Raw genomic sequence first — 14,658 nt, 5'->3', positions numbered from 1 at the left:
ACTAAATGCATATTTTGTTTCTGCTGTAAATATTGCATAGAAATATGAAAAATTGTGTTGCTTCTATCTGTATTTATATTTTGGCTGAATTTTTATTAATTGTATATAATTCCTGTCTTATATTTGTCTTTGAGATCTGTCTGATTTGGAAGGAGGCAGACCAAAGTATCCCACAATAAATGTATTTGAACATCATTTTAAAATAGTTTTGCTTTATAAATTTAGCCTTATATTCTTTACTGTATGTAATTTAAGAGTGTCCATCCTCTGTTTTTAATTATTTACTCAATAGTCCTCTTTATCTTGTTTTAGTTTTCAATTGTAAATTCGACCTTTCCTAATATTAAAACTGCCATTCCTGCTTTCTTTAGTTTGCATTTACTTGATATATCCTTCTCTATCTCATTCTTTTTTTTTTAAGTTTTCAAAAATTATTTTCTTTTTTCTTTTTGTTTTTCCTTCTTTGATTTTCAAATTGAATTTATTGGGGTGACATTGGTTAATACAATTTTGCAACAGCACGGATGGATCTGGAGATTATTATGCTAAGTGAAATAAGCCAGTCAGAGAAAGACAAGTACCATATAATTTCACTCATATGTGGAATCTAATGAACAAAATAAGCTAACAAAATAGAAACAGACTCACAGACACAGAGAGCAGATTGACAGCTGCCAGAGGGGAGGGGCTAGGGGGCTGGGTGGAAAAGGTGAAGAGATTAAGCAAAGAAACACAGGCTTGGACACAGACAGCAGTGTGGTACTGCCAGAGGGAGAGCCGGGGAGGACAGAGAGGAGGGTGAGGGCGGATCAGCGGTGACGGAAGGAGCCCTGACTTGGGGTGCTGAGCACACAACACAGTGCACAGATGATGTGATACAGACTTTGACTCCTGAAATCATCTCGTTCTTCTCAACCATTTTAAAGTCTGTTTCTTATAAATACCAATAACTTTTACAAACCAACTGAAGTTTTTGTTTTCCAAAACTCACTGCCTTTACATGTCATGTCATGTGTCACAGAGGCCAATTTCTTCCATCTTGTTTTACGGTTATCATGATTCTGCTTGCTGCCTCTTCTTCCTTGGAGCTGTTTGGGCTGAACGGCTCGAACTGTGATCCACACCTCCCTTTCCACTGCTCATCAGGTAGGTGTATGGTGCTGTCTCATTCCGCTGGTTGCCTCTCTTTCCCTGCCGTTCACATACAAGTACCCGTGGCTCATGTGCATACGAGCGAGCGCAGGACAGCGAGCCTTTCGCCACTACTGCTCTCTGCCGTGCCCCTCCCCCTTCTCCCTCTGCAGACTTGGTTTGGGAACACCCTCCCTACCACGGTCCTCCAACGGCTGCATTTTGCAGATTTCGTTGTAGCCTGTTTGTTTGTTTTTGGTTTCCCTGGTAGTGTTTCTTACATATTTCTATTTGCTCTTGTCGTTATCATTTGGGAGTTCACAGCATCCACGATGGGGCAAAAGTAGGCTTACAGTTGCTTGTAAGGAACCTAATACAATGATAAATAGATCATTATACAAGAAGCAACTCTGTGCTGCCTGCACTCACAGCTGTAGACCTGCTCTTGCCCAACCCTGCACACCCCGCGGAGGCGGAGGCTCGACACTGCCCCCTGGCCTCTTCACGCCAGCCCGCGGAGATGCTGCTCCCCTCGGCGTTTCATCCTGAGGGCTTCCGCCTACGGAGCGCGGTGGCAGGGCAGTCTCCAAAACTTCGCACGCTCTGAAATCTCTTGCATCTGCTCTGAGAGGTGGACCGCTGTCTTCTCCATATATAGTGTCCCCGAGTTGTAGTTCCTTTTCTCACAGCAGATGTCCGCCCATCCTCTTCTAGCTTCCGTTGTTGCAGATGAGAAATTCACTAGTCTTATTGGTGTTTCTTTGGTGAGTAGTAACAAGAGAAGTCACTTCTTTTCCTCTTTCTAGAATCTTGTAAAATATTTTTATCCATGAAGTTAAAGATTTTTTTCTAGGATGTGCTTTGAGCTGTGTGTGTCTGTGTGTGTCTGTGTGTGTGTGTGTGTGTGTGTGTGTGTGTGTGTATCTGTGTACTTTCTTCTTAATCTTACCTGGAACTTCATTTTCTGTTTTGAGTCACTTCTTCTACTTGCTCTTTGAAACAATTCATTGGAATTTCATCATTGATCACCCTCTCTTGTTCAACTAATTCAACTCATGTATTATATTTCTTTAGTTTGTAGATTAGCTTTAAGCCCGAGCATTTATTGTTGGTTTTGTTGCTGTTGCCTCCCCCCCACCCCTTTTTGGTATGTAAGTTTCTGTAAGTACTCATATATATTTTTTTATTTTGTTTCAAGGTTTTGTCTCTCACCTCCGTTTCTCATTTTCCCGAGATGATCCTGACCTGTTTGTTTTGAGTCCTATCTCCTTCCTGTATGTCTGTGCCCTGAAGCTGGCTGGTGCTTTCCTGGGTGCCTTAAGAAACGCAGGAAGTCCTGTAGACTCTAAGGATAAGCCTTCCTCCTCCCGACTGTCCTTAGCTGGCACTGTCGCGACACCAGGGAGGAGAAAAGCCACCTGTTTAGGTTCCCCAACCCCGATTACTAACTGGTAAATATTTTGGGTTAAGATTGGCCCAGAGGGGTTCTTTTCAGGCTTATTGTTCTGTGGAGCCAACATGCTCTTATTTCCAGACACCATCTCGTTTCAAAATTCACCCTCACGGCCAACATTCCTTCTTGGAGTTGATAAACGTTCTCATTTGGTCAAAAACACTACGGGCAATGTAATTGTGCAGAGAGGAAAAAAAGAAAAATGGTCTTTTATTTTATGATTTCTCTAAAACTGTGGGGTGATCTTATGCAGCTGTTTCATAAGAAATGTGTCTCAGACCTGACAGGATAAATTCTCTTCAAGGATGAATCAAAGAAAATAGTGCCCAAGAATGCAAAACAGGTCACTGTCACCCTAACCCCGTCACACCTGCAGAGAGCTCCACAGCTGCTAGAAGAGAAACTATTTCCATCCCCAGTAAACCACATGAAGAGATTTAAAGAGAAAGAGATCTGCGTGAGATCCTGTCAAATTACGCATGACTATGAAAATGAGATCACCCCAACTTTGTAGGATCTAAAGATAACAGGGACTGAACAGGCGTCTGCCAGTCAGGAGGGCCATTAAAAATGATTAAAATTAAGTTTGATAACAGGACATGCAATTGGTCAATAAAAATTAAAACATCCTATCTTCGGATTTGAATTCCTGAGATGGCATGAACGGGGTGGGGGTGTCTCTGCTCGTCCCTTCCTGCTGCGGAAGCTTCGTTTTCCCATGTCACTCAAAGAGGGAGCGGACTTAGGGCTGACTGGTTGCTTTCAAACCACAGGACCAGCTAAATTAGCATGCGTCTTTGGAGTTGTTTCAAAGTTCTCTGGCTACAATGAACATTTTTAATCTCTCGTTTTTATTATGGGTATGATGTCAGGAACTGTGGCAGGAAGCACATTTTGTCAATTAAATAATTAATCCCACAGCATAAAAGTCAGGGAGGAAAAATTGACATTTGTCAGGTTCAAAGAAAATGAAAGCCTGGGAGAATCTGTCACTGTGCTTGCTCGAGAAAAACATAATCTGATGGCAGCCTTTCCCTCTGCTGTTCTGGCCACAGACACCCCACACCGAGCCACAGGGAAGGAAAAGTATGGCACTTCCCCCGCCCTCATCCTCACCGACTGTCACCAAAACGCTGTCAACTGCATGTCCTAAGCACGCCCCACGCCCCTCACTTCTCTCTATCAGCACGGTCCGAATGGGCTAAACTTGATGCCGATAAACCAACGGGCAAGTACTAGACTGAATTATTGTACCTGTGTTCTACTCTGGTAACTGCACAGAGGTCAGAAGCCTGAGAGCCAGAGACAGGGGGCCTGGGTTCAAGTCCCGGCTCTGCCATGGGACTTCGGGCCTCTCCAAGCCTGGAACGTCTCAGCCTGTGACAGCAGGATGCTATAGGTGACTGGGAGGTTAAATGACAGTGCACACACTTAGCCCACTGACAAGTGCAGTGAGGAGACAGTGCATGTTAGCTATAAGTAGCAGGGCATCCCATGGATGTGTTTAAACGTTCTGCTGTATGAACAGGTTGCCTGAACTGTGCCCTCTGACCTTGGCTTTGAAACCTCTTCTAGCGACCCCACCCCGTTGCTCCTGACAAGCAACATCTATCCCCACCACGTGCCTTGCTCGCTGTCCTCCTGCCTCTCTCCCTCTCCCGTCCTGGGCTTGGAAGGCGCTGAGGAGGGGTGCTGTTTGGTCCCCTAAGAACTTAAGTTCCGGTGTCTCCACAGATGGTACTGCCATGACATCCACAACTGGCTCGGCACCGGAGTGACGCTGCCTAGGAGGTGACAATTTCAGCTCGCTATTTTTAGCCTGTTGAAGCATCCTTCACTCTGGCAGACTGAAAGCTTGCTTGGGTGGAGAGGTCTCTTCCCAGTCCACCAGACCTCACCTGCTTGTTCGTTTAACAGTATTCCACAATGTGTGTGTGTGTGTGTGTGTGTGTGTGTGTGTGTGTTTTGCCAATTGAGCACTAAATACTGTTTTTTTGTTACAAAAAGCAAGACTGTTTACACTGGGTTCAGACTGCATGTGTGTACTCTGATAATCTACATTGGCTGTGTAGACAATATAAAAGTAAAATATGGATTCAGAATTATAGTACATTATACAATGAACTAAAAAGTCCATTAAACAAGATCTCAGATATGGATTAAAAATCTTAAACTGTTTTGCCCCCTTTCCTAAAGTTTGATATCTGTAATTAAGGCATGCTTTAGGGGAGAAAAAAAATTCACCCGTTAGCAAATCAAATGCGCCTGCTTTGATGTGAGCCAGTTTGGGTGAGCGAACGCTACTTCAATCTGGTTAGGAAGACTCTTCCCACGATGCAGGGAGGGAAAGAAGAACCATGGAAAATTCTCAAACTTTTGAATGATTTATTGCATTATTACTTTTTCTTAAATCTGTGTCTGCCCAATAGCAAACTGTTAGTCACACTGTCTATAAGGTGATTGGAAAAGGAAGAATATATTCTTTATTTTTGAAGTTTAAATTACTTTTGTTCATTCCCTGATTAAATTAGCTAAGGAATGCTAAGTTCTATGTAAATTGGCTGTGCAGTATCAGTCTGAGAGGATTTTATTTTATTTTTGAGAGAGGAAGGGAGTGGGGGAGTGGGAGAGAGGGAGAGAGGGGGAGAGAGAGGAAGAGAGAGAGAGAGAGAGAGAGAGAGAGAGAGAGAGAAGCATCAACTCATTGTTTCACTTAGTTGTGCCATCCATTGCTTCTCATATGTGCCCTGACCCGGGTTCCAACCAGCAACCTCTGTGCTCCAAGGTGATGCTCTATCCACTGCACCAGCGGCCAGGGTAAGATTTTATTTTTATTAGTAGTAATCTTACCCACAACTCAAGACTGTATTAGAAGAAACAAAATATAACTGCATAGACCCTAATTTAAATTAAGCTACTGTCTCAAAGCGTGGAAATAAGGTTTGGGATAATGAAGTAAAGTTACAGAAGTCACTGATGAAATATGAAGGCAGAGAACAGAGTGTTAAACTGTTCACCAAATATATGTAACTGACCAAACTGTAATGGATTATATTATGGGAAACATGGATGCGTTAAGATAAAACCTTAATGTCCCAGACTGCCTGGGAGAGAGAAAGTGGGACCCCTCCCAGCAGGCTCCTGTGTAAACACACAGACACCCACAGCTGGGCAGGGCGGGACACGGAGATGCTCTAAGAGGAATTCTTCCTTTCTAACGGGGGAGAAGCCAGGTTCCTCCGTGATAGCTTCTGTTCTCTTTGCACCGGCTCGAACTACGGAAACATGTTTGTGAGCACCCTCACGAGACTGTAAGAAAGCCTGAGGCCTGGTTTCAAGTTCACGCACAAACACTGGGGCCAGGTGCAGAGTCACGGACCGCCCATACAAACTGTGGCGTTGTGGTCCCTGTGTCCGGGCATCACTGTGCCCCCAGGTGATTTTCTACCTCTAGTCTGTAAGAGTGAGTATCGACCGTCTCAAAATTTGACTCTAGGACATCCACCTAAGAAGATAATCATGTCACCTTTCGAGATGCAGGGTGGGGGGGCGGACAGTGAGAGCTCAAAGTCAGCCTTCTGTGCACCAGCCTGGCTTTCCGGGAACAGGGCGACCTACCTTGTCTGGCGTACTCATCCGCCTCCCGGTGCACCAGGTCCTTGACTCGGTTTCCGTACAGCAGCCGGGAGGAGTCGTGGTCGAAAGCCTTCAGGGTCTCGCTGGAGCTGTAGGACTTCTGCGTGGGCACCCTACAGTCGTCGGTGTCGGCCGAGGAGTTGGTGTGCCGCCGCTCCTTCTCCCGTCTGCTCTTGGTCAGCGAGCAGTACGGCCTCCGCTCCTTCACCTCCATGCCTCATGCCGTCTGGGGGCGCATGGGTCCGGGCGGGCGCGGGGGCGGGCGGCTCAGGGGGCGGCTCTCACGCGCTTCTCTGCCAAGAGAGAAAAGGTGGGCGTGACGTCAGCAGAACATTCACCCCCAAACTGACCACACCTTCCGCAGCCCGGAGCAGGGTGGCCAGGACCAGCATCGCTAGCTTGAGGAACTGGCTTTCAGCAAGAACAGACGGGCCGCGCCACCCGCGTCAATTACCCTGGATTACTACACATTGAGGCGCAGTGTCTGTTAATGAGTTATTATGGGAGCCTGTGTAAGCTATCATACCTGGTTCTCATATTCACACACACACACACACACACACACGCCAACGAACTTCTGCTCCAGAGCAAACTGGACTCCAGAAGTCAGCTTAAACTTGGCCTCGATACATTGCCGAAAGTTTCCACAGTGGAAAAGGTTTCTCTTATAGCATTTCCTTCCTTCATAAATACATTCGCTTTCTTTTTCTTATAAAAACATATACATACTATTTTCATTTCTTTTTCAAAAAAGCAGGAACAAATTGGGAGCAGAAACTCTTGTCAAATGCACTGAACATTTTATTATTTTTTATATGGCGTTCATGTCTCAAGGACCAACATGTCCTGAATTGTGGAAAAAGCTGATCCTTCTCTCCTAATCTCCTTAAAAATGCATTTTCCTCTCTAGGAAATGCATTCAATCAGCCTTATCTCCATAGTTAGGGCAGTTTGAATGGCTAATTTGATGGGGGTAATTTCTTGCAAAGGCCAGTAGCCGGGAGTTGGAGGGAGCAGGGCGCTGTGCTTCTCTGTGGAGCAAACACTCCTTTTCCCAATTTGCTGAACCGACAGGGGCAGGGGTGGGGAGACTTGGGGCCCAGGAGAGGGGCCCTGGCCGAGCTGGTGGCATTTTCTGCGGCCCTCCTTTGTCTTTACTCTTCCTCATTTTGTCTTTCCTTTTCATCTGAAGCTCCCTGGAGGCACCGCTGCTTTCCTAAGGTCACTTTTTCCCTGAGCGACTCCGTAACCTTTTTGAAACAAATGATTGCTGGTGGCCTCGGGTCTTCTCTCCAGCTCCGCATCCTCAGGGCTGTGACTTCCACTTAGATCTTTTATTCCCCGCGGTGGAGTCCTTTCTCCCCAAAAGCCCCCTCTCCCTCCTCTTCATCCCGGGCAGTGGTCATACCTGTCACCTGCTCTTACACCGTGCTTTCAGGGTGGGGTCATGCAGTGGCCTCTCCCCCGCAGGCTCAGCTGACCCCTACGCTGTCTGTCACGAGTCTCGACTGTCTGTCTCTGAGCAACATTACAAGGTCTACATCTTTCATGTCCAAGTGTTTGCCCTCCGTCCAGCTATAAGAAGAATGGCCCAACTCTCTGAGCTGGAATGGTCACAGCGGTCCTGAGCCTCTGCCTTGGAAATGGTAGACTGCTCCTCCTGCTAGGTCTTCAACCAAACTAGCCCCTTTCCTGTTCACACTGCCCGGAATGGGTGACCTCACGCGGGCAGTCACTCTGCTATTCAATTGAACTGTGCTGTCAGGAGCAGTTCTTAATATTTTAGCTTGGTTGCTGAGATGTATCTTGACTTCTCTACCTTTTTCTTCTATTCCATAAATATAATTTAAAAAAATAATACCCAGTGACCCCTTCTGGCCTATTACTCGCATTCTTCTCTTTCTAAATTCTTCTAAGAGCTCTGAATAGAAATTAGATTTCTAGATATTGGGATTCTAGCTTTCCTTTCAGTTTAAGATATTAATTAATTTTAAGGTATGGTGACAAGACAATATTTATACAATAGGATTAAAACAAGAACGTACCAATTCACCATTTTTATTCTAGCAAACAAGTTGCTTTAGACAAATATTTACTGAATGACAATTACATGCTAGGGTTTCTTCTATTGCTGAGGACACACATTGAATAAAGCAAGGTCCCTGTGCCCATGGAGTGTACATTTAGTGGGACTAGCAAGTACTTTCTAACAGAACGAGTAAATATGTCTGAGTGCAATGAAAATCTTGTTCCAAAGTGGCCCTCATCCCATTGGCTGAAAGTCCACACAGACCCTCATACTAAATGATCGTCAGAAAGCTCTTGAGTGACTAGAAAAATATTATAACTCAAGCATTTTTAGGATCAGAGCTTTGGGATTTGAGATCATTATAAAAGTTCCATTTTTTTTTTGTCTCAAGTTGACACCTATTTTAAAAGAAGTGTTTCTATATATACACTTATGTGTGCATTTTTTAAACTTTAAAAATTAACTGATCAAAGCAAGAGAAAATTGTGTTTTTATTTATTTATTTTTTTTGCTGCTGCAGTTTCACTTGAATTAGTTAGAACAGGCACTGACTGGGAAATTCTAGTCTGTGGGCCAAACCTGATCCGTTACCTGTTTCTGTAAATAAAGTTTTATGAACACAGCACATGCATTTCTCTATGCATTGTCCTTGTTGTGTCCATCTACAAAGACAGAATCGGGTGGTTGTAACAGAGACGACAGAAAATTGAATTGTGCCTCCCAAAATTATGTGTTGAAGTCTTAACCCCTAGTATCTGTATATGTAACTTTATCTGGAAATATGGTCTTTGAAGTTATAATCAAGTTAAGCTGAGGTCATACTGGATTAGGGTGAGTCCTAAACCCAATGACTGGTATGATTATAAGAGACAGAAGAGGGAGATTCGGACACAGAGACACACAGACAGATGGGGATGTGGGCAGCGTGAGGCCCGAGGCAGAGACTGGTGGATGCAGCTACAAGCCAAGGAAGGCCAAGGGTTGCCAACCACCATCGGAAGCCGAGAGACTCACGGAATAGATTCTTCCCTAGCACTTCAGAGAGAGCGTGCCCTGCCAACACCTTGATTTCATCCTTCTAGCCTTCAGGACTGAAAGAATCAGTTTTGGTTGTTTAAAAAACCAAGTGTGTGGTCATTTGTGACCTGAGCCATAGGAAGCTAAAACAGGGACCTGAGTAGCCCGCCAAATCTAAATCATATATTCTCTGGGTCTTTATAGAAAAATGTGCCAATGTCTCTGTTAGGTAGACTATGCATATCTTCTTCTGTCTTTATTTGTCCCTTTGGATCTATGAATTTTAAGAGTATTCTGTTTTTCATATAGTTCATGATGCCGTTTTACAATCTTTCCCATTAGATAACCAATAAGTTCTTTAACAAAGTAATATGAACATATATCATCACTAGTAAAGATGCATCCTCGTGGTGATATTATAAAGATTTACAAATCAATAACAATATGTTAAAAACTAGTGATGAAAAGATAATGTTAGGTACTCTCGAGCTTTATAGAACATCGCTAGCGCCAAATATCTGAGTTTTCTTTATTTGTGAAGCAATTCTAAAGTGCCATGATAAATTAAGATACAGTGTTCAAAATAAACCATCAAAGGCGAAGACATTTTGATCATAGGATTTCAAACACTATACAAGTCCTTTGCATCTGTCTTTCCATTTTTGTACATCATTCAAACTCTTCAAGGATTTAATCTGCACTGTAATATGTCTGCAACCAGTGATTTCCCTCTGATAGAAGTCAATGAGTTCAATACGACTTCAAAGGGCAGTTCTCTGCGTTCTCTCCCGCACTCGAGGCTGAAGATGGAAGTTTAAAAATGCAGCTGCTTAACTAGCACTGAATTGTTGGAGCCCTTAGACGGACACTGCATAGCCCTACATCAAAAAGAGGGTCATGGAGGCTAGTTAGCATAAAGCACTCAATGCATAGAACCTTAGCTTCATTCATGGGCAGGGCTTTTGAAAAATAAGGAAAGTATTAGGAAGAGAGTTGACCAAATACTTTTTTTGAGAGAGGGGGTGGGGGGAGGGAGACAGGAACACTGAGCTGTTCCTGTATGTGCCCTGACTGGGGAATTGAACTGGCAACCTCTGTGCTCTGGGACGATGCTCTAAGTAACTGAGCTATCTGGCCAGGACTTAATTTTTTCTTTTTTTATAGAGACAGAGAGAGGACGGGAGGTGGGAGGAGAGGGAAAGCATTCATTTGTTGTTCCACTCAATCGTGCACTTATTGGTTGCTTCCTGTGTGTGCCCTGAACAGGGATTGAATCCACAACCTTGTCATTTCAGGACGATGCTCTTAACTGACTGAGCTAACTGGCCAGGGCCAACCAAACACTTTTGCTTGAACTGGCTACAAGAATATGACAATATCAAACTGACTTGGTTAGTTTTTATTAGCTCCTTGAAAAACAACTCAGTAAAAACCATAACACTTTTTAAGAAAACACAGCTGGTCATAAAGCAAATTCCATTATATGGCTATTTGTCTTTTCTTAAACTCCTGCAATGTATTTGATTGACTAAAGGGGTGGCCAGGTGGCCCCTGATTTGGGGACACTAGACTTCGGGTGATCACATTCTCTATTTGAGCTATATATATTATTTAAACATGCTTTGAAACTTGGCTAAAGAACGACATTATTACATTGTTTCATAACATGATCCTAATTCCAAAGAAACATTTTAAAATTGCACTGGAGGAAGTAATCTGATTTTACTTGGACTCTCTCTGTCTTTAAACCTTTGATTTAAATTTATCAGGCCTATGATAAACATGCCTAAAATCATCTGTACTTTAAAAATTCCATGAGCTTATGTGTTTATCTAGCAACTGAAATAAAAACAAGCATCCAAACCTAAAGGATTAAATAATCTTTTGGTTGCTATCATTCATGCCTCTCTTTTTTTAATTTTTTTTTTGTAAGAATTACACATTTCTTGTTGTTATTCTGAAAAACTTCTGCATACACTGTCCTCCTAACTTCATTATAGTTTGGAAGAGACCTCACAAAAGAATAATCAGACTTTAGAGGAACGCTAATTTACTCCCAATACAACTCACAATTGTAAACCTACATTTGCTCCACCCTGTATTTTAAAAATCTAAATTTTTTATACACAATACTAAAACAATTTTGCCTTTTGGCCCTGGCCGGTTGGCTCAGCGGTAGAGCGTCGGCCTAGCGTGCGGAGGACCCGGGTTCGATTCCCGGCCAGGGCACACAGGAGAAGCGCCCATTTGCTTCTCCACCCCTCCGCCGCGCTTTCCTCTCTGTCTCTCTCTTCCCCTCCCGCAGCCAAGGCTCCATTGGAGCAGAGATGGCCCGGGCGCTGGGGATGGCTCTGTGGCCTCTGCCTCAGGCGCTAGAGTGGCTCTGGTCGCAATATGGCGACGCCCAGGATGGGCAGAGCATCGCCCCCTGGTGGGCAGAGCGTCGCCCCTGGTGGGCGTGCCGGGTGGATCCCGGTCGGGCGCATGCGGGAGTCTGTCTGACTGTCTCTCCCCGTTTCCAGCTTCAGAAAAATGAAAAAATGAAAAAAAAATAAAAATAAAAATAAAACAATTTTGCCTTTTGTTATGCAAAATTCATGTTTTCCTTAATAAGTTAGTATTTATGATTTATTACCAATTATGCTAATCAGACAGTAAATACAACTTTGTACATCATAAGAATTTCAAAGTGTTTTCTTTCTTAAATAGTGAGCTTGACCATAAGAGAAAATCAATTGCTATTGTTCATTTTAGGAAAAATTTTGTTTTCTGAGGCAAATGTACAAATCAAAGTGTTGAAATAATTAAGCACAAAAATAAAAATCATATTATGGTGGTGCTGTTTTTTGGGGTTTTTTTGGAATGCTAAACTCAAGCATATGTAAATTTTGAGCTTATATTTTCCTTTCAAGGTTTTATCTATTGATTTTTTGTTTTTTAGAGAGGAGAGAGAGAGAAAGGAGGGGGGGAGCAGGAAGCAACAACTCATAGGAGTTGCTTCCTGTATGTGCCTTGACCGGGCAAGCCCGGGGTTTCTAAGCAGAGACCTCAGTGTTTTAGACCTCAGTGTTTATATCCACTATGCCACTACAGGTCAGGCCGAGCTTACATGTTTCAAACAGAAGAATGGAAGTAAATTTAGCTGTTGTGTTTAAGGCACAAAGTGAGGACATAAAACTGAAAAGAAACATAGGGGAAGAGAGTCTAATATGAGTAACAACAGTGGTGATTGTTGAGAAAATACAGGTAAAGAGAAAAATAAACATAGTAAATACTGAGTCGTTGATAAGGATAAAGTAAGGGGGGTTGTTTTCCTTAAACATGACAGGAAGTAAGAGATCATTTAACAGTGATGCCAATAAAGAAAGAGGTCAACTTCTGTTTCCAGACAAGATGGCAAAACAAAAAATTGGATGTACCCTCCTGTCTGAATAGTAACAACAACAAAATGCATGACACACACTTTCAAGACATTTACATGAACTACTGAAGGATAGTGAACCTTAAGAAATGGGAAGCTCACAAGATAAGCCCCTGATGATGACCCTTGGTCACTTCCTTGAGAGAATTTCCAGGCTATAGCACAGGGAGAAGGACCGTGCAAAGAGCCCAGCAGAGTTCCTAAGCCAGAGAGACCACACGGGAAGTCTGGTAGACCAGATGATCAGGATTTGCAGGGCCAAGTGTTGGAGAAAAGAAAGCTGTGTGGAGAACGAGCTGTGGAAGTCTGCGGAGGGTCCTTCTTGTGGACTCAGCACAATAATGATCAGCACATGTGTGTGAGGAGATGGCTGGAGGCCAGAGAGAGGATGATTTGAAAAGATCACAGTGGAGTTTCTCAACCGCAGCATTACTGACAGTTTAGATGAAACAATTCCTTTTTGCTGGGGGCTCTCCTCTAGTAGGATGCTTAGCGGCGTTCCTCACCTCTACCTACGAGAATCTGACAGCGCCCCAAGTCATCTCAATGAAAACTTTCCAGCCATTACCACCTGGACTCCGAAGGCAAAACTGACCCGTAAAAACAAAAACTGACCCATAAAGGACCACGGAATGACAGGGAGCAGTACATCCAGAGCTCACACAGGCCAAGAATACCGTATCTTCCCATGAGCCAGGCTAGGGAAAAAAAAAATCTCATAATGTATTAGGCAATGAACTCAGAAAGGTCTTATCTTGGTCGTGGGGAATAATTAGCACTAGAATAACCATGGTTCTGGTCCGATCTAAAAGTCTTAAACGCAAGACCAGAAAGGGGCAAACTGTTTCCAAGCAGTTTAACTGTCCCAGACAAAGCTCAAGAATAGAACAGGAATACCAAAGTAGCCAGCGCTCAACATGGTAAAACTCACAATGCTGGTCACTCCATCAAAGATTAATGGGAAAGCCAAGAGGCAGGAAAACCATGAGGAAAAATCAGTCACTTGGAACTGATACCGGTGTTCGCGTGAATAGACAAGGATACGAAAACAGTTATAAATATACTCTGTATGTTCATATAATTAAAGGAAGACACTGGAGACATAAAAAGAAGACCCAAATCAAACTTTTAGAGATGGAACTACCACGTTGGAGGTAAAAAATGCACAGAGTGGGGTGACTGGCAGATTAGGAATTGCAACTAGAAGAAAAGCTTAAAGAATTAAAGATACAGTCACAGAAACTACACAAAATGAAGCACTGAGAAAGAATAAATAAGTAAATGAGATGTAGGACTCCCTCAAGAAGACAATATAGATATAATTCCAGGCCCTGAAGGGAAAACACAGAGAAAAGTGAACATAAAAAAAGTTTGAAAAAAATAATAACTGAAAAACTCTCAAATTGGACAAAACACTACAAACCCACAGATGCCAGAATGTCACTAAACCCCCAGAATGTCACTAAACCCCCAGAATGTCACTAAACCCCAAGCACAGAAACAAATAAAAAAAAAACAAATAAAATTACACAGAGGCATTTGATTCTAAAGTTTTAAAACCAACCATTAAAATATCTGAAAAGCAGAGGCAGGAAAAAGGCATATTATATAGAGTTTCTCACTGGGAACAATGCAGGCAAGACCACAGTAGAGAAACATCTTTGAAGTACTGAAAAAATAAAAGATCACCCTAGAGCCCTGGTTGGCAAACTGCGGCTTGCGAGCCACATGTGGCTCTTTGGCCCCTTGAGTGTGGCTCTTCCACAAAATAGCACGTACGGGCGCTACCTCGATGAGGAATGTACCTACCTATATAGTTTAAGTTTAAAAAATTTGGCTCTCAAAAGAAATTTCAGTCGTTGTACTGTTGATATTTGGCTCTGTTGACTATTGAGTTTGCCGACCACTACCCCAGACATCTATACCCAGCGAAATTATCTCTCAAAATGAAGGCACAATAACTACCTTTTC

The 14,658-nt window shown here is 43.2% G+C and overlaps 1 protein-coding gene across 6 annotated transcripts in view; it reads right to left on the bottom strand.

The window, feature by feature from the left end:
* TENM3 (teneurin transmembrane protein 3) overlaps positions 1 to 14,658 on the bottom strand; it is a 621,635-nt gene that overhangs the window by 442,785 nt on the left and 164,192 nt on the right. For all 6 annotated transcript variants that reach the window (XM_066237373.1, XM_066237376.1, XM_066237374.1 and 3 more), the window contains exon 2: positions 6,203 to 6,513. In XM_066237373.1, coding sequence (XP_066093470.1) covers positions 6,203 to 6,434 — 232 coding nt within the window. In that variant the 5' untranslated portion in view covers positions 6,435 to 6,513. The remainder of the gene's footprint in view (positions 1 to 6,202; positions 6,514 to 14,658) is intronic.

The sequence above is a fragment of the Saccopteryx bilineata genome, chromosome 6 (genome assembly GCF_036850765.1).
Source record: "Saccopteryx bilineata isolate mSacBil1 chromosome 6, mSacBil1_pri_phased_curated, whole genome shotgun sequence".
NCBI lineage: Eukaryota > Metazoa > Chordata > Mammalia > Chiroptera > Emballonuridae > Saccopteryx > Saccopteryx bilineata.
The sequence above is the reverse complement of the archived record's forward strand: the minus strand, read 5'-3'. Positions and strand labels throughout refer to the sequence as shown.